The sequence below is a fragment of the Coffea arabica genome, chromosome 10e, assembly GCF_036785885.1.
Source record: "Coffea arabica cultivar ET-39 chromosome 10e, Coffea Arabica ET-39 HiFi, whole genome shotgun sequence".
Taxonomy (NCBI): domain Eukaryota; kingdom Viridiplantae; phylum Streptophyta; class Magnoliopsida; order Gentianales; family Rubiaceae; genus Coffea; species Coffea arabica.
Window position 1 is genome coordinate 48,523,748 of NC_092328.1, and position 19,823 is coordinate 48,543,570.

General features: G+C 36.0%; 3 protein-coding genes and 1 long non-coding RNA gene across 4 annotated transcripts; 3 read left to right on the top strand and 1 right to left on the bottom strand.

Annotated features, from left to right (window-relative positions):
• Positions 1-148: 148 nt before the first annotated feature.
• Positions 149-1,905, top strand: LOC113712049 (tRNA-specific adenosine deaminase TAD2-like). Its single transcript, XM_027235327.2, has 2 exons — positions 149-684; positions 1,195-1,905. Exon 2 carries the CDS (start codon positions 1,203-1,205, stop codon positions 1,767-1,769), a length of 567 nt encoding a protein of 188 aa, XP_027091128.1. The 5' UTR covers positions 149-684; positions 1,195-1,202; the 3' UTR covers positions 1,770-1,905.
• A 921-nt stretch (positions 1,906-2,826) lies between these two features.
• Positions 2,827-5,631, top strand: LOC113711673 (uncharacterized). The gene is made up of 3 exons (XR_003453128.2): positions 2,827-3,014; positions 4,073-4,292; positions 5,375-5,631. It is a non-coding gene; the product is annotated as an uncharacterized lncRNA (long non-coding RNA).
• A 4,510-nt stretch (positions 5,632-10,141) lies between these two features.
• On the top strand, positions 10,142-11,913 carry LOC113711837 (uncharacterized). The gene is made up of 2 exons (XM_027235060.2): positions 10,142-10,673; positions 11,315-11,913. Exons 1-2 carry the CDS (start codon positions 10,293-10,295, stop codon positions 11,756-11,758), a joined length of 825 nt encoding a protein of 274 aa, XP_027090861.1. The 5' UTR covers positions 10,142-10,292; the 3' UTR covers positions 11,759-11,913.
• A 217-nt stretch (positions 11,914-12,130) lies between these two features.
• Positions 12,131-13,876, bottom strand: LOC113711836 (uncharacterized). The gene has a single exon (XM_027235059.2). It carries the CDS (start codon positions 13,866-13,868, stop codon positions 12,354-12,356), a length of 1,515 nt encoding a protein of 504 aa, XP_027090860.1. The 5' UTR covers positions 13,869-13,876; the 3' UTR covers positions 12,131-12,353.
• Positions 13,877-19,823: the final 5,947 nt, after the last annotated feature.

Here is a 19,823-nt window from a genome sequence, read left to right on the forward strand (position 1 = left end):
TTTTTTTTTTAACCGCCGTCATATGACTGAAACTGCAATTATTTTTTTTTAACAAGATTTGGGCTTAAATTAGGCTATACAGCCCTATGCCAACCTCGACTTAGGAACAAAGCTTTCCGGTTTTAAAAGAAGATGCCCTCCCTAGCTAGTTTGTGAGTTGAGGATAGAAAAGAAAAGAAGAGAAAGGGTAAGTTATGTGAGAAAAGAAAGGATAAAAAAAAAAATTTGTAAGCTTCCATCAGTTTTCCTTCGCTTTCCGCCCGTTTTGGTCAGAAAAATTTTGCACTGTAGCAGCGCTTGGCTTCTCTTCAAGATCCGTTCGTTTCTTTTCTTTTCCGTCTCACTTAAATCTCCCAAACGTGAAAAGTCCACCTTTCCCTTCCTTTCTTTTCTATTCCTTTGAAATCTGAACTCCCAAACTAGCTAAATTACCCTACTCTTCCCGCGCCCTCCTCTGGTTCCATCGGTTGGTCTCTCTCTCTCTCTCTCTTAGCCTTCCCGCAGGAAGTCTCCAATCTCTCAAAGTCCAATCGGCCACTGGCCGTTTCTCTTCCCTCCTATACTCTCCTCTTCTTTCTGCTACTCCTGGCGTACCACCAAAACACCAAGTTTTCAGCTGCGATATTGGGCTGATCTAGGTTGTGTTTGTTACCAAATTTAGCATCCGTTTCTTACTTAATTCAGGTAATTAACCATTAGCTGCACATTAACTTGGACAACTTCCAGATTAGCAGATTGTTATTGAATTTATTGGGCTGCTATCTCTCACTTATTTGCTGTCTAGTTGCATTTGTTGTTTTTTTTTTCTTCTTTTTTGAGTGGATTAAGCCTGTAACTTCATTTACCTGTTTGGGTTTTCTGTATATTTGTTACTATTCAAGAAAGTTGATTCCTTTACTTAATTTTCTAGAATCCCACTTGCATTTAGTAAATTTGAGTCACAATTTCCAAGCATTGCACGCTAATTTGATCAAAGATTGCATTTTGGTGAAGTTTTTTTTTTAAAAAATGGGACAAGTGTAATACGCATTTTGAACTCAAATTTTGCCCTTGTAATTGTTGTACAATGTGATTTTCAAAGTAAAGAAAGAAAAATAATCTTTTCCCTAAGAAGAAATTCGTCACTTAAGTGGCTGATAGATCCATTTTAATGCATTTTCCTCTTGTTTTCTTCTTCCGCCCCATTTCTTTCAGCTGTATACATGTCGGCACTTGCAGTCACAGAAAGACTGCAGATGGAGATGGTGCCAGATACCGAAGCATTTATGAAGTTTGCATTCCACCAAGCAAAGCTTGCTTTAGATAGCCTTGAAGTTCCTGTTGGCTGTGTCATTGTGGATGAAGGGAATAATAATGTTATTGCCTCTGGAAGAAATCGAACCACTGAGAGCCGAAATGCTACGAGGCATGCAGAGATGGAAGCCATTGATGTGCTTCTGGACCAGTGTCGAGAAACTGGGCTTTCAAAGGCTCAAGTTGCTGAGAAGTTTTCAAACTGCACTCTTTATGTCACATGCGAGCCGTGCATTATGTGTGCTGCAGCCTTATCAATGCTTGGTATAAAACAAGTGTATTATGGCTGTGCAAATGATAAATTTGGAGGCTGTGGATCCATATTGTCACTGCATTCTGGAGATCATTCGAGGAAGGGTTTCAAGTGCCAAGGAGGAATATTGGCACCAGAGGCAGTCTCTCTTCTACAGGCTTTCTATGAGCAGGGAAATCCCAATGCTCCTAGGCCTCATAGACCACCCAGTCAGTTGGTTTAGGACTCTGTAGATTCTTTGATTTAGGTCAATAAAAGTGACCGACCCTTTGTTGCTCCTACAATGATACCTCTGTAATCATTCATTACTAAGAGATTTGTTAGTGAAATAAGTATTGCATCAGTAAGCTTCGAAGTAAGGCCATATCTATCTTCCCCACAAATTTTTAATTGCCTTCTTCTAAATCTGTCTTTTGAAGTTTTGGTTCGACATTTGTAACTAAGTTGTTTCGCAGCTAAAAAACCTATGATCCAGATTCCGACATATAATGAGTCGTACAATTATAGTAGACTTTGTGACAGGTAAGGGAAGAAGCTCCAAACTGGGGCGATTGACTCTGCCAAGAACCAAAAAAATTGCGCCAAAAATGAACAAATATGTGTTATTGGTTCATTCTATTTCCCCCTTTTCGTTAAATGCACTAAGCCCTCCTTAAATTTATACCTAAATGATGTTTAGTATTCTTTAGGCACTTAACTTTATACCTAAATGTTCCCTCAAAAAAAAAAAAACTTTATACCTAAATGAGATATATACATACATATATATATATATATTTGATCAAATGTACCGTTGTTATGTTAATTACCTTTATCCCCTTTGTTTACTTTTAATTTCTTTTCTTTCTATCTCCCTTCTCTCATGCTACTTTTTGTATTATCTGCTAACAATTGTACATTTTAGTGTGGAGGTCAATACTTAATACTACATTATATTTGCAATGCCCTCTTCATTTTATTAATTAGAAATATTTTACTAATAAATAAGCCTCCTATGACCATTGATTGGCAGGCACCTCCGTTTGAATTAGCTAATTTTTCGGATATTTTTGAAAAATTCATTATAACAGTGTATATGAAAAATTTTTATTATAAATATTTTTTGAAATATTTGATATATTATATATATGAAATATTTTTTAAATTATTTTTATTTATGTATTACTGTAATATTATATTTAAAAAACTTGTCTGTAAAAAAAGGTCAATCCAAATGGAGTATTTGGAAAATATTTTCCCTTTCCTTTTCTCCATTTTCTGATTTCTTTCTTCTTTTCCCTTTTAAAAACTGTTTAAAGGACTCTACTAAAAGCTTCAGCAACCTCTAACTGCTCCCATCTGAACCCTGATTCCCCGACCTCTCCAGCCTCCTCGTCGCTGTCAATCCGACATTTCCTCCTGCAAGTCGCCGTGAATGACCTAAGGCCTCCACATCGCCTGCTCTTGGTTCTGTTTTGTCCTGGCTCAGGTTTGTTTCTTAATTTTTTGTTCATCAAAATTAAAGCTTTTTATGTAAATTGAAATAGTCAGGGCTTTGTTACTGTTTCTTGCCTGTTGATTTCTTTAGCACATGGAGTCAGGGATTAGCTTTCTTGCTTTTGTTATGAATTTGCCATGAAATCTTGCTGAAACTTTCCTTTGAACTTGCTGTGTGATATTTGCAGCTTATTTATGTATGTCCTGTGGAGCTATTTTTATATAATATTGCTGTTTTAATTCCAAACAGCGAAAAATCGATACTTTTATCTGATTTACATGAGAATATGAATGGGTTTCTTAAAAATCGACTTCAAAGTGGATTTCCAAGAAATGGACTTCTTCTCCTTTTTTCCCCCTCCCCTCTTTGCTTTTCTGCTCCTTCTTTTGCGATTCACCCGACTCCCTCATGTCACACAGGGCCTCGTTTTGGTACACCACAAATCCACCATAACTGATCCCAATAATTGAGTAATTATTGACACCATCTTTTCCGACAAATTTCCAACATATAAATTTTGGAAAAGCTGGGATCTTTCATTGGACAGGAGTGTATGCTAAATTCATGGGCAAAGCACTATATGCCCCCTTGAAGATTGTAGGCACCATATTCATACATCAGTTGGCCATGAATTGGGACTAAAGAGGTTTTATAGGTGGAAAGGTTTCAGTTTGGACGCCGAAGTTGTATTGTGACCTGATTGTGTTGTTTACTGTTCTTGGAGGTAGTATTTACTACTCAACATGCTTGATTAAGGAGAGTATATAGTCACATTATCAAAACTAGGGAAAATTGTGCTAAAAGCCTTCAATATTTAAAACTAACTTTCTTCTCAGTGCAGACCTTATTCTTGGAAAATAGTCTTCCTAAAGATTAATTTTTTTTTCTTTTTTTGGTTGGTCTTAAAGGCTCTTGTTTAGTCTTTGTGATTGCTTGCTTCAAAAAGGACTTTATCCCTTCTCTCTTTTTTTTTTTTTATTTGATGCATGCTTTTTATGCAAAGTTGAAGATTCCTGAGGTACCTTTTTGTGTTGCAACATGTTTTGTAGCTTGATGATTACTGTTAGTTTCTGCATTGAAGATACGGTTGTGTAAGTGAATCAAGACAATCAGTCAAATGGCCTTAACCAACTTCATACTCACGGTGGCGGGTGTCAGTGCTGTGATTCTGCTGCTTAGGAGTGATGTCAAGCAATCTGCCACCATCTTCAGACGCAATGTCCGACAGATACGCCATTGGCTTGAGGAAGAGTCTGCTTCTGCTGCAAAGTATGCCTTCCTTATTTATCCCTGATATTCGCTTGTACCCATTGGCCTTTTGTTTTAATACCCAACTCAACAAAAAATTTTACTTCTCTCATTTGAAATATCAATTTTTTTTAATCCATTTCTGACGCCAATGCTGTTGCTATTTAGCCTTTTTAGACCACATGCTTCCTAATTGAAAATCTGGATAACTAGTCATTCTTTTTCCCTTCTGTGGATTAGGTTTTGTCATAATATGAGGAAAATAGTTATTTGGTTTTACTCTTTTGACATTTCCACATTTTAACAGCTTAAACTTGGTTGTGGAAGAAGTTTAATTCAGAAGTGGAAGTGTTTGTTTCTTGAACTTAGACAACAAATATTTCATCCGAGTTGCATGTTCAATTATGCTCGAGTCAAAAGGCACGAAAAGTTCCAAAAAACTTTGCTGGAATGTCATTCTGGATGACTGATTTGTTGTGTAGACCAAGTCGAACCTAATTTGGTCGCTAGTGGTAGCTAAATTATGATGATTTATTCTTGTTGGGCAGATTTCTTTTGCGGGGGCTATATAGTTTTTGGGCGTTAAGTTTTGCTCGTAGTATAGTATTTGGGCATTAAGTTTTGCTTGTAGTTAAGCATTTCAGATTAGCATGTGACTGCCTGATGTTTCCATGGAAGGAATAAAAGTTTTTTGTCAGATGCTCGTGTCATTAGCATTTCTTTTAAACCGAGAAACTATTCTATTGTTCTTGCATTGCACTTGGAGACCTGAAGAACACAGTTAAAGCACATGCTTACTTATACATGTTAAAAAGAACAAAATGGTGATTGAAGGTTGGCCCAAATATTTTGGATGAGATAGGAACTCCATGTGAGCAGGGGAACACTTACTCGGCTGTGTCGCCCAAATAATTCTTACTTATTATGTATTTAGTGGGAAGAGCAACTGAATTTGAACTTACGGTGATATCTGATGCAGCTGCATATGTCCTTGTTTGGATACATTGATATCTTTGGTTTTCTTAAATTTACGTTTTTGAAGGAGCCTGTTATCTCATTTTAACATTAAGCAACCGTATAATGGCATGCTTGGTTCCATTTAGGGAGATGGAGAAGGCAAAGCCGAAGGAGATACCTGGAAAGGATACACCCAAGGAGGAAAAGCACTAATTTGGTCCTTGAAGCCTGGTTTATGTAGGAAACTGTACATTTTAGCAACCTTTCTTTGGCATCTGGTCCGTCTTGTATAAATCTGAGAGCGTGGAGAGAGTTTTTGGTCTTGATTAGATATTGTTTTTCTGAAGCACATACTTTGGTACTTCGGATTCAATAATGCTTGGCTTCTATGCTTTTTGTGAAATGTTTTGCTTGAAACCCTTTGGGGGGAAAAAGAAATAAAAAGTCTTAACAAGTTCAAAGGTGGAAGATTAAAACTGGAAAGTAAATCCTTTGCACGGGCAAATTTGCATCAATCATAGGAGTACTATACTGCACATCTTTGGTTTCTTCCCCTTTTTTATAGTCTTTGTTGAGACCTGGGAAAAGAGAGCAACACAACCAAATTTAAATGGATCTTGCAGCTTTATATATTGTGCGTATTTGTGTAATATCGATATTAGGAAGATAATTGTAGTGTGTCAAATTTTCCTATTGAAATGGAATTTACTTTGTGCTATTGAGCATGGTTCCGTAGATGGCATAGAATTAGTAGTGTTAGATTTTTTTTTTTTTTTTTACTCGCTAATGCTGATGGGATCTTGAGATTAACATAATGGATCACAAATCTAAGCGAAATTTGGCTTGAAGGACACATTTTACCCATGCTTTAGTCACACCATCATGAAAATAAAGTTCTTTCTAGCCTTAATAAAGAAGAAACTTTAAAATGATTATTGTCAAAAGAAGCTTTTAAATGTTCAAAACCGACAAAAAATCCATACAGAAGGGTAAAATATTTCTTCGGTGAATAATTTAGAGGAAAGAATTTTTTTTTCCTCACATTTGTTTTGTGCCTAATTTTTAAAACCTAAGGGGAGCTCTTTGCAGTTATTAAAAATCTTAGGGGAGGTTTGTGAAATTATCCCTTTTATCTTTGGAAAAGGTTTAAGAAGTTCTCTGAAACGGTCTTATTCAATGCTACTACTTTTGGTACATTATTATTCGGGATAATTGCAGAATCCTCCCTTGAGGTTTCTGACATTTGCACTGACCTCCCCTGTGATTTGAAAAATTACATTGACCTCCCCTGAGGTTACTAATCCTTTGCAAATTTAGTCCAAACGATTAAAATATTGTTTTAGGGAGTGAAATTAGAATTTTTTACCAAATTTGTCATTTGTACTACATGTCCAATGAATGACAAAATACTACAAATTAATTAATAATTAATAAACTTTAAGGAATATAGTTTATAGGCAAATACGCATTAGCTATTTAAAATACCGGCTTTTTATGGGTATTTTACTTTCAAACATTTAATTTAATACAAATATTTATGCTCAAATACAGATTTGTATTTACTTTCAAATATTTAATTTTTGTTAAATACAAAACCTACCAATCTCTTTTTCGTAAAAATATTAATATAACATTTTTTCAATTTTAGTTACAAACATGGATGTATTTAACATAAATTAAATGATTCAGAATAAAATGCCCATAAAGAGCGAATACTTTACTCGTGTAATAGATGAAAGCCATAAAGAATTAATACTTTATGGGCCATTTCTTTTTTTAAAAAAAAAATTTTATTTTATATTTAATAAATAACCTACCGATTTCCTTTTTGCAAGAATATTACTGTAACACTTTTTGAATTTTACTTATAAACATTGATATATTTATCATAAATTAAATGTTTGAAAGTAAAATATCTATAAAAAGCCGGTACTTTAAATGAATAATACGTGTTTGCCTATAAAGAGCCGGTAACTATTTAAAGTACCGGTTCTTTAAGGGTATTTTACTTTCAAACATTTAATTTAATACAAATATTTACGCTCAAATACAGATTTGTATTTACTTTCAAATATTTAATTTTTGTTAAATACAAAACCTACCAATCTCTCTTTCGTAAAAATATTAATATAACACTTTTTCAATTTTAGTTACAAACATGAATGTATTTAACATAAATTAAATGATTCAGAATAAAATGCACATAAAGAGCGAATACTTTACTCGTGTAATAGATGAAAGCCATAAAAAAATAATACTTTATGGGCCATTTTTTTTAAAAAATATATTTAATTTATATTAAATAAATAATCTATCGATTTCTTTTTTGCAAGAATATTATTATAACAATTTTTGAATTTTACTTACAAATATTGATATATTTATCATAAATTAAATATTTGAAAGTAAAATACCCGTAAAAAATCGGTACTTTAAATGAGTAATGTGTGTTTGCCCATAAATTATACTTTTTAAAGTTTATTAATTGTTAATTGATTTATAGTACTTTGTCGTTCATTGGATATGTAGCACAAAGGGCAAATCTGGTACAAAATTCTAATTTCACTCCCTAAAATAATATTTTAATCGTTTGGACTAAATTTGCAAAGGATTAGTAACCTCAGGGGAGGTTAGTGTAATTTTTCAAATCATGGGGGAGGTTAGTGCAAATGTCAGAAATCTCGGGGGAGGTTTCTGCAATTATCCCTTATTATTCAATAAGATAAGATCATAACTAGTGCCATCCACATCATAGAGTCGAGTGCTTTATATATATATATATATCTGGCTCTGTGTGTGTACATATATGTATACATGTGTCTATATATGTGTCTATATGTGTGACTGTGTGTCTGTATATATATACATATATGTGTGTGTGCATATACGTAACACTTACACATAATTATTTCTATAGTAAAACAATAACTAACATTTAAGATAAAAATCTGTAGAATATCTTTCTTATTGAACAAAAGCTCATTGGCCACCTCATGTAAATTGGAGTGGAGATTTTTTTTAACCCACCTCTTTATTTCACATACATCATATCACAAAAAATGCTACAGTAATTATTCCAAATAATATTTCAAATAATACTCTATCCAAACAAATACTAGAACAGGCATGCACAAAAACCACGTACGTAACTCGATCATCTTTGACTCGGAAAATTTGGTCTTGAACTCGTTGAAAGTTGAAACAAAACGTTCTTTCTCTATCGGATGAATCATCGAGTAACCATTCAACATAGCAGAGAGACTCTTGAAATCATTAATGAGCGAATTTATGAAACAACATGCAAAACTATAAATACTATCCCATCCATCCATTACTCGGTGCTATAAATAGTTTTCTCCATCAGGAGATTTGTTATATTAATGAAAAGTAATGAACAGCCTGTCAAAATTGAAAATTCAAGAATAGCCTTTCAAAATTGAAACGTAGAAAGAACCCTTTATCATGGCGCAAGGAATTGATACATGCAATTTATCATTATCTAGCACGACAAGGAGCTGGAGTTGGAGTCAATTTAGAAAAAGCTGTTCGTTGGTGACAGTAATTAAAGAACAGCCCGCCAGTAGCAGTAGTGTATTCTTGCTTCACGCAAAGCACAATTTGCACATGATGGGATGATATGAATACGATTTCCCACCAACACGTCACACTTTTTTTTTTTTTTTTGCGTCTCCACACAGCTAAGGTTGGTTTTCTCTCCAATCTTCATCACAATTTCCTCTTCAATAAGGTTGCAAACGAATCGAGCCGCTCGAGAGTGGTTCGAGTCAAACTCGAACTCAGAATATTAAGCTCGACTCATGAGTTTGAGTATATATATATATATATTTTTATTTTTATTTAATAATAAAATTACGTATATTATATTTTTATTTTTTATATTCATAGTAAAATTACGTATATATCCTTAATATTTTATTATTTATTAAAAAATATATTATTTTATTCATTTTTTAAAAAATAAAAATAATTATTTTTTATTTTTTTCGAGCTCGAGTTCAGCTCGACTTGATTCGAGTCGAGCTCGAGCTTGAAATTGCCGGCTCGTCGAGCTCGAACTTAATAAAATTCAATCGAGACTCGACTCGATTAGCTCAAAACTCGACTCGACTCGGCTCGTTTGCAGCTCTACTCTTCAACCATACCATAGGCTCTTGCAATTGGTTCCCGCAGAGTCTAATAGTTATCAGCAGGTTTTGTGATTGATCCTCATGTATTACCTCCCTCGCTGTGTATTATTAGGACAAAACTCTAGATGAGTTTAGGGAATTAGTTCAAGCGAAAATTTGGAATACCTTTAAGTTAAAAAAAAAAACATATTACAGGCAACTTTTATTTTCTGCCTTTTCTATTTTTTTCTTTCTAATAAAAAGATCAATTTATTGGTCAGTCAAAGAACGATCAAGAAGAGTAGAATTGTTAGTTGTTACATCAATCGTCCTTTTTATTATTTTACATCGCATGGTGGCTGTCCCTTTTAATTGTTTGTTTTGTATAGAATTATTATTATGTCTTACCTCCGATTGGTCTAATCTTTTTTGTTTCAATACAAATGTTTTTAAACCATATACATATACATCCACTTTATCTCTTGACCCGTATTATGTATCGCTTTTTTTTTCTACTATTATCCTTTTTCCAACTATGTACTCCTATGTTTCCTGCTTGTTCCTTTAAATTTTAAAATCTGACGTGGAAAATAGAAAAATGACATGGCACGAGTAGTCTGGAGAAACGCGTCCAAACGGCGCAAGTGAGTCGCGGGCGGGAACGTGCATGGATGCAGCCCAGTCATGCCGTGCCACGTCGGACTCTCCCCCCCCCCCCCCCCCAGCCTATTTACAGTTAGTTACCCAAAGCCGCCACCATAAATATATAACCACAGAACCTGAATCCTAAGAAACAACGGAGACAGAGGAATCCTTGCCATTCTCTTCTTCTTCTTTCTCTCTGTCTCTGTTCAATTCATTCTCGGGTTATTTCTCTTGTCACGAATTTATTCTTGATCAAATATACACGCTTATCTATTTATATATACATATCAGCATGGCATCCATGCCTTTGCGGGCTAAATCTGTACATAATTTAGAAGATTTACGAAGCTGTTGCTTCGGCAATACTCAATCTTTGATGCCTAACAAGGGTTTTGTGAATTTTTATAGCCGGAGCAGGGATCATCAAAATCAGATTTGCCAAGCACCCCGGCTTAGTATTAGTTCTGCTGCTGCCTCTGCTTCGGTTGTAAATAATAATACTAACGATTGTAGTTGCAGCAGCAGTACTCATTTATCTGTATTTAATCCTCATTCAGCTTCAATTTATAACAATGCTTGTATTTCTTCCAAAAATAAGAAAAGGGTGTTTGATAAGGAGGAAGGTGATGTTTCTGGGAATCTTGATCGCTGGGTTAAAGAATCCGTTGCCGAGGTAAATTTTCCTCAATTTCTTTCTTTTTATTTTAAAACTTTTTTCCATTAATTTTTGGATCCTTGTTCTTTTTCTTGCTTTCTACTTATTGGTTTTTTTTTTTTATGTGTGTTGGAAATTTTCAACGTTTGCATTTTTGTTAGGCAGATGACAGTTACGTTATTACGCGTATATGCGGCGACCATGTCCTGTTGTACTCAGTCTACAAATAACTCTCTGCGATAATTGATGTTGGACTGGTTATTGTGACGAGTACTTAAATAAGTTTGCATATCCTAGTCACAAAATTACCATGTAGATATGGGAAATACTCTTTTCATTTCCATGTTTTGTAAGAGTGAAACTGGACTTAATTTTCTCTGGATCCTTTCGCTAAAACTGGGTTCATAATGGATGATGGTCTTGATCTTCAACCATCAGTCATATAATAGTCTTTAGCACATATTAGGGATTCCTTTTGTTTGCAGTATTCAACAGTTTTGCTGTTGAATTGCATCATCCATCATTCCTTGTCAACTTTCCAGGAAGTTGTATTTGTACTGAAAATAGTTAACCCAGTGAAAGCTTGCCTATTTGTACTAAAGATTTTGAAGATTTGTCTTGGTATTGTTTGTTCATGGCCCGGTTGTTATTTTGTTCAGATATTGAATAACCTTGATGAAGCACCTTTTCTTGTGCACATCTACTCTGATGGCGAAGAGGCATCTGTATCCACAAGCAACACCAGATTAGTGAAAGAGAAGGCAGATGCACAGAGCTGGCCCCGTATCAAAGGAAGATGGGGTGGAGGTCGCCCCTCTCCGAGTGGCATTATCTTGGTCGAAGAAATGAGCACTGAAGACGCTCTTAGCTCTGATGGTGAATGCCTTGGAAGTTCGGGAATGGATTATGATTCGGGTTCTTCTTCAACCAAAGTATGGGGTATACTGATTCAAGGCAAAGGTTCAACTTGCCCTGCTTGTTACATCCTGAAAACTTGCCGAGTGAGGTCTATTGCAGGGTTCTGCACTCACTTTTGTTTGGTTAGAGTGAAGTGCTTCTTTGAAAGTGTAGATATACAGCTCAAGAAATTGTGGCTGGTGTAAACATCTTATTCTTAATATTCTATTTATTGAATCAAATATACAGCTCAAGAAATTGTGGCTGGTGTAAACATCTTATTCTCAGTGTTCAATTTATTGAATCAAATCTAACAACCCTATCAGAGGCCATTCAAAAGAATGACTATTTATTACTGCAACTTCATTCTCAATGGTTCGTTCATCAGTCTATTGCCTTTAGACACAAATTTTCATATTCCTTGCCATTTCACTAGTCATGAACCAACTCCACCTGTATATATTGATCTGATCAGCCTTCTGCATCTTGAAAGTGGTATGGTAGGTTTGTCGTCTTTTGATCACCTATCAGAAATGAGAACAGGAGATAATAATGGTCCGCAACAAAACAAGCAGACATGCTTTCTTTCAATGAAGTCTATTATTGCTTTTAACAACTTATTCCACCTCTAAATTGCTGAGCTTACGTCAATCATTAACTATGAAAAGCATAAATACATCTTTCTAGAACAAGCACTTATTGGAATGCCAGTTTTCCAGCTAGACCTGGCCATGGCATTATTTCAGAAAGGATTAAAAAGAAAAAAAAAAAGAGGCCTGCATAGTGACAGGATGTTAAAATTTATTTACAGGCGGGTAACGGAGAGCCACACAAACAATCATTCCCAGAGAATGCGGATGCTGGAAACTTGGTCTTGGGGAGCTGACCGCACAAGTGATTATGGCTAACGTTCAGTTTTTGAAGCCCTGCAACTGCATTAGGCACCTTCCCACTTATTAAATTCCGCGATAAATCCAGGTCCTTCAAAGTCTTGGGAAGTTTCAAGGTCTCCAGTTTAAAGTTCAACTTGTTCCCCGAAGCGTAGAACCCCTTGAGATATTCCGTTCTGTTCAACAATTTGAACGGGCTCCCGGTAATTTGATTCTCAGAAAGATCGATGTAATCGTAGAAGTACGTTTGTGCGGGATTCCAGTCGTCCAATTTCAGATTGATCCCACATTTTGCCAGCTTCAGAGAATAGATAATTGGGGAAGAAGTCACCCAGGCTGGGATGTTGACCAGATGGAACTGGTTATAGGACAAGTCTAAGGATTCAATGCCTTTAACCTGCATTGCTGGAAATGGATCCACTAGGTAATTATGGGAGAGGTCAAGGTTAAATATCTTAGTAAGATTCGAGAAAGTTTTCGGGACGAGTCCTGAATATTGGTTCCAAGACAGGTCTAGTGTGTCCAGGGCCCGAAACTTTCCAAGGAAATCTGGGATTTGTCCTGAGAGAGAATTGTGGCCGAGCTCGAGGTACCTGAGATTTGGTGCCAGAGATGAAATGCTTGGTGGGATGTTTCCGGTTAGTTTATTGTTTGCCAGGTTTAGATTATAGAGGGTGGGGAACGATGCAAAAATATCCGGTATGGTGCCGGTGAGTTGGTTCCCATCCAGGGTCAAAGAAGTTAAGTTTTTGAGGTTCTGGATTCCCAGGGGTATGGTGCCCGTAAGAAGGTTGCCACCGAGTCTGAGCTGAGATAGCTGAGTGAGTTGGGAGATTGAAGTGGGAATGCGGCCTGAGAACCGGTTTCCTTGAAGACTGAATGCTTGGAGTTTGGCCAGACTGCCAATGTTTTCAGGTATCGGACCCGACAATCTATTGTTTTCAATGTAAATAAAGATGAGCCTGGGGAGGCTGAAGAGGAAATTTGGAAAAGGACCGGATAATTTTCGGAGATTTAAGAAGTAAACGCCATCCAAGAACTGAAGTTTCGAAAGAGATGGTGAGATAGTACCGGATAAAACCTGGGTGGAGTTCTGAGGCTGTCCGGAGAGGGCGAGGGCCGTGACCCGGGTGCCTTGTAGGCATGTTATGCCGTTCCAGGAGCAGCAGTCTGTTCCGGGCTTCCAAGACTGAAGCATGCCGGAAGGGTCAGCTGTGATGCCGGACTTGAATGCGAGTAAGCCGGCTTCATCGTCTGGGTGGCATTTTGCTGCTTCGGCTGTGAGGTAGCGGAGATTGAGAAGAGTGAATAGGAGGAGGAAAGCAAAATGGAGACGGGAGAAGAAGAGAGATTGCATTGTATGAAGATTGAAATGCCAGTTGCCAGCCCCAATCAATCGTACATGCACATATATAGACAGATACATATATATATCAGCAGTCAGTTCCAAGGTCAAGTATGGGATCTTAAAAATTTATAGTATTATGTACTTCCTATCTATCTATTTTAAGTAAGTTTACAAGTAGAAAAATTTTTTGTTTGTCAACTAGAAAACAAAACCAGATTGTTGTGATTTTGTGTATGGTCGGTCAAGGGAGGGAAAACTTTGTGGAGGAAAAGTGACCGGTGACTAATGATGAGTGGAGCTGCAACTTGGTAGGGCTGCTATTTTATTACCATTAAATGTTCGAACTTTAATGTGAAGGGCCAGTGGGCCACAAATACCAGCACATATCACCATGCCGGGAGACTTTAGGATCCTATGTAGCACTCACTCTGAAGATAGGATCAAGGAACCACCGAGCTTTTGGTTCCGTAATTATAAATTGGGAGTTTGAACTCCATTTGTAACGTGAAATAAATTCAAAGAAAGTGTCAGATCATTTCTTTGAGCTTTGGTTTAGTAGTTGTCAAAAAAGAATTTAGTGTGTTTTCAGATTATAAATCGAGAGTTCGAATTCCATTTCTCGTGAAATAAATTCAAAGAAAGTGTCAGATCAATTTTTTTGATTTAGTCAGGTTTTTATATATATTAGCCCCTTATACACGGTCTTTTTAGCCTCATATCTTTTATAGATTAGAATGGATTAGATTAAGAAACTTTATGAAAAAAAAAAAGATAAGATCAATGACTCTGTCCTATTGAATTGTTAATTGTACGTAAAAATATAACATTAATTTTTTATCTTTTAAAATTTGTGTCTAAAAATTGATGTGTTAGTGTCTAAATTATATACTACTATACAGCTATTTATCACAATCAATTGTGGAGACTCCGGGAGCTATAGTCCATTGACCATGACCCCCAATAAACACACAATTGCAAATTGCAAAGAGATGAGGAGAGTCGGATGCGCGCTTTTGGGAGCTCTAAGATGGCCTAGATTAAAACGGTGCATTTGACCGTCCGCAGTCAGCGGAGTGGTAGCAATTTGGGATCTCGACGCTGAATATTGATGACTAATGACGGTCAAGTACGTCGGCGGCCAGGTAAGGCTAATCAGACTAAAGACTTCAAAAACGTCATGCCGGCACCGGCAGGCACAGGCACATGCACCGCAGCCGTATCTTGCTGGATCCCACTAGCGTCTACTTCCTGTACAACAATCTCCAAATTGCAAAGCCAAATGAGAATTAATGACGAAAAGCAAGGTTCACATAACATCAATAATACCCATTCCAACCATATATATATTGACAATTCCAATTATGCAACCATATGCTTATTCCCCTTCTCCTCTCATCTAATTCCATCCTACTTCCCCTGTGTTTGCATAATCCCACAACAAATCTTGTATTACTGTGTCTGGATAATACATTATTTCAAATATTATTTCACTTGTATCGTAAATATATTTTTCAATCCACCTTTTAATAATATTCTTAACCATCTTTTTATCTCATTTGTATCACGTCACAAAAAAATACTACTATGGTAATTATTTTAAATAATACTCTGTTCAAAACACAATAATAAAAATGAAAAATGAATGTAGCATCAATTAAACGTGTGGTAGTACCCCACTAGCTAAGGATGTCTTAAAGACACAAGTACAATGCGGTGCACTGACTAAGAAGAAGGTGGCATTGGTAAGGAATGGCTTGCTCCCCGCCTTCCTTCTTAATTTAATTCTCCTTCCGCTGAATGATCCATTGAAATCCTACCGTTGAATCTTCTGAAGTTGAATTGTCTTCTACCAGGTCAAAGGCTTGAACAATTTTTACTCCTGTAAACGATCTTGTCACTAACATTTCAGCTTTTCTTAGGCTGCTCTATATTTTGTTATTACCATTAAATGCCTTGCTACAGTTTTCGTGTTTCGCATTCTGTGATCTATTCACTGGCATTTTTATGTTGCATGCAATAACTAATTACTCTGATTTTTATTAGAAATTTGTAGGGGAAAATAACAATAATATATATTAACACTCTATTAGGTTGACTAAGTCCCGTTTGATAATCTAATTCAACACTTAAATTTAATGAGATCAGATCTGAACATATTCAGATCGTTTGATAACAAAAAATTGAACATCTGAATTAATTAAGTAGCACTGAATTTCGTAGATAAAACTTATTCTCAAAATTAAGTGATAAACTATTCACTTATCACTGAATGTGATATGCACTCAAATGTATTAGATTTAATAATTAACAATTTAATATTTAATACATTTAAACTCCAGATTTTTTATTTCAAATTCCAGTTTTATCCGTCGCACCCCAGCCGCCCAACTCCAATAATTGATGAGTGTACTCGATGAAGAGGTAGTACAAAATTTTAAGCTATTATGCTGTAGCTGCATATGCCTCCATCAAGAATGTCCCATGTGAGGCACGTTGGCCTATACGAATGGTGCCAGATTTTTTCATTTTAATGTAATTTTTTCCTTTTTTCTTTTGGATTTTTCTTTCACGATATCTTGCTACCACCTCACAACCTTTTATGTTTGCATTTGCAGAGTTGTCAGGCGTGTTTCTTGAGTTTGAGAGTGTTCCCTTGTGTGAATTACTATATTATATATATATATATATATATATATATATATTTATCGCCAAGATTAATATATCTATAGATGATTTGATGGCTGTCGATTTCAGTAAATAATTGTTATCCAAAGCTATTATGCTCTTTTTGGCAAATATGTATGCAAGGAGACAGATCTTTTTTTTTTTTAAATTTTAGTAAAAGATCAAAGTGTTGATACAAAGACTTTCGGGGCAAATGTGAAGCTCTGACCAGAATATAGGGAGGTTTAGAACAACTTTGTTTGTTCTTAGGGTAAAATTAAAAGTTTTACAAAACTTAAGGGCTCAATAAAGGATTTTATTTCTTTGGAGGGCTATTTGGCCATTAAACCAACAACTATATAATTGCGGTTTAAATTTGGAGCAACATTATTGGTCTCTTCTTCTCCCTCCCTGGTTCTTCCTCCTGTAACTTTGTAACTTAGGGTACCACAATTTCTCCAAATCTACTGCATTCCACCGTTAATTTGTCTAAAAGATTGGATCTTTCGAGTTTATCAATATCATGTATGGGTTTGTCGATTGGAGCTCGTAGCAGCAGTAGGGATCATATTTCTAGTGCTCCATTTTCACTTGTGGGCTGCTGGTCAGTCACTCACCAATGGTGCTAGGACCGTTCAGAGAAAATTGTTGAACAAGAGAAAAAGAACCGCAGAGAACGGAAGATAAATAGGGGGAAAGAAAAAGCGAAAATGGGATAAGAAAAAGTGCATTCAACAAAAACTAAAGGGCAATTTGGATTACGAAATATAGCGCGCCAAAGTATTTATGAAATGACAAGCATTTAAAGGTTTGGTGTCGGCAAAAGGGACTACTACTCCGACCCGCATACTGGGGTTAGCCAAATTTTATTTTATTTTCGTTTGTGTAGAAGGTGACATGAAAAAGAGTTATATGGGCAAAATTGAGACTTTCAACATGATTTTGGAGGGACAATTGGCCAGATGACCAGAAGAAAATGGGCTCTAAATTAAATTTGGAGCTGGGCTTATACCTCTTCTCTGCTTCTTTATGGCTCCTTCTCCTGTTCTCCTGTATGAGCAAAACTTAAGGTAAGGTACCACATTTTGCTGCAGAAATTTTGGGTAAAAATTGGATCTTGGAGTTTTATGATGTATGGGTTTGTCCATTAAAGGCCGCAGCAGCAAAAGGGGCCATTTAGTAGTTATCAATTTGCAGTTATGGACTAAATGGGTTCTTGCCATTTATTTCATTGAAAGTACAGCTAAAAGTACTTGTGGCTGAGAAGTTCCTTATTCGATAGTAGTAGTATTTTTCTTTGGCCATTTTGTTTTTGACTTCTTGAAAGTTGGAGTAAGATGCAACTTTTGTAAATAAATTAATGGTTCTCCTTCGATCTTTGTTGTACATGTTGTTTGTTAATTAACACTGTTGAGGCCATTTGCCTCCTCAGTTTAGGCTTCTTTCTTAGTTTCTATATACTTTGTGTGCACATGTATTTTGAAGCAGTAATAAATAGATCGTTTGAAAGTTATGAATGATTTGCAATTCGTAAAGCACCGCTACAAAATCTGTCATGGAATCCACTAATGGCCGTTTAATGGTTTACTATATATGTGATTGGTGTACGCTACAGTTTTGCTTTATGCTCAGAAGCTTTCACTGTACCAGACATTAGGGCCACGTCTTTTGGTTTTGCTTCTGAACCTCTGTTAAGATTCACTTTAGCATTTCATTGACCGGTTACATATCACGAATTTCTCATCGCAGAGAGACACTTTTTTACTGCAAAATGGAAATAAAGTGTTATGAGAAATGGTTATGGTTATACTGTGAGGCAGTTAGATGGCTGATCAAAATGCTTATGAATTTATTCTCATTCTGAGCTGGAAGAGAAACAAATATGTGCTGTTATCCCAACACAGAGTAATTACTTCTGCAGGCCATTAGCAATAGATTTTATACCAATACCTATGGAATTTTAATACATTCACTAAGGGATCGACGCATGGATCGATGCACTCGAGGAGCTGGGAGATGCATACCAGTAGATCAAGGGCAGTCAGTACAAGGAGGCATTTTTGTGAAACCTGTGTCCCTCCCGTTGCTCCTTCCTCAAGCTGTCGGCTAGTGAAAGGAAACTTCTGCCTGGAAAATCTGCTGCTGCTGCATTGTGTGTGTGTGTGTGTGTGTTTTTGGGGTACGCATTGTTTACAGTAGACACATTCCGCCCATTCATTGTGTGATGTACCTCAAAGGTTGTCAGCCAATCAGAGAATTCTGTATATGTATGTGAAGCTTCATGCAACATAAAGCTTGGGGCGCGGGGGGGGGGAAGGGTTTTGGTATTCTTATTATGGTGGTTTGATCGGTAGCCCTGGTCGTAATTCAGGGTTATTATATCATATTCGGTGGTATTCAATACGTTGGGTAGCCTATCCATGAACCTGCAAATAAATATTCAAGATGTTGTACATAAAATTTCCCCTTCCAAGTTAGCATATTTCAGGAAAAATAATAATGTATGCAACATTTCATTATTTTTAGCACAGAAATGTTGTTTCTGTTTTTAAAAAATTTGCTATATAGAATTGTTTATGGCCAAATTTTGGATTGTTAATGAGTACCATATATTCCAAATAATAGGGCTGATGTTGAACCGAATAGCTTGACTCGAGATCGCAAGTTACTTGATCAGCAGTTTGGCTCGAGCTTGTTTTGACCGGACTCGAGCTGCTTGATAGAAGCAGCGAGTTGAGTTCGAATTTCAATATTTTGTATTCGAAGGCTCGACGAACCTAATTGAACTTTTTTATAATATATATTTTATTTTTTATATTTATTATTATAAAATGTCAATAATATCATTTATTTAAAATTATATGTAAAATATTAATTTTTATTACGTGAGTTTGATTAGACTTAATTGAGTTCGAATAGGTTTGATGGAGTTTGATTTGAATTGATTACATTTAATTAAATTCGAACTTGAGTTCGATCTCGATTAATGTAAATTGAAGTGGAGTACGAATTCGAGCTCGAATTCTAAAAGCTCGATAAGATCGAGCTTAATTATTTTATCTCGAGTCGAACTCAAATAGTGCACTTCTTGAACTCGAGTCGACTCGACTCCAAATAGAACTTCAAATAATCTTTCTATCCAATCACACTTGTAAACGTCACAAAAGGCAAAAGCTTCCAAACACCAAGCTTCCAAATAGAGATTTGTTTTTGCAGTAAGAACCGCTAGTGTAATTTGGACAAATTTTAGGGAGCTTATTTTTAATTTAGTCAAAATGTAATTGCAAACATGCAAATAGAGAAAATAACGGGCTTGAAGGCATCACACATCACTGACATCAGCGACCGACAAAGGTACACCCCATGGGA

What these genes read in the sequence shown, in the direction of transcription:
- LOC113712049 (XM_027235327.2), top strand. Translation starts at nt 1,203, where the DNA reads ATGTCGGCACTTGCAGTCACAGAAAGACTGCAGATGGAGATGGTGCCA.
- LOC113711837 (XM_027235060.2), top strand. Translation starts at nt 10,293, where the DNA reads ATGGCATCCATGCCTTTGCGGGCTAAATCTGTACATAATTTAGAAGAT. An exon ending in TTAAAGAATCCGTTGCCGAG is followed by an intron (nt 10,674 to 11,314) that starts GTAAATTTTCCT and finishes TATTTTGTTCAG; the next exon opens with ATATTGAATAACCTTGATGA.
- LOC113711836 (XM_027235059.2), bottom strand. Translation starts at nt 13,868, where the DNA reads ATGTATCTGTCTATATATGTGCATGTACGATTGATTGGGGCTGGCAAC.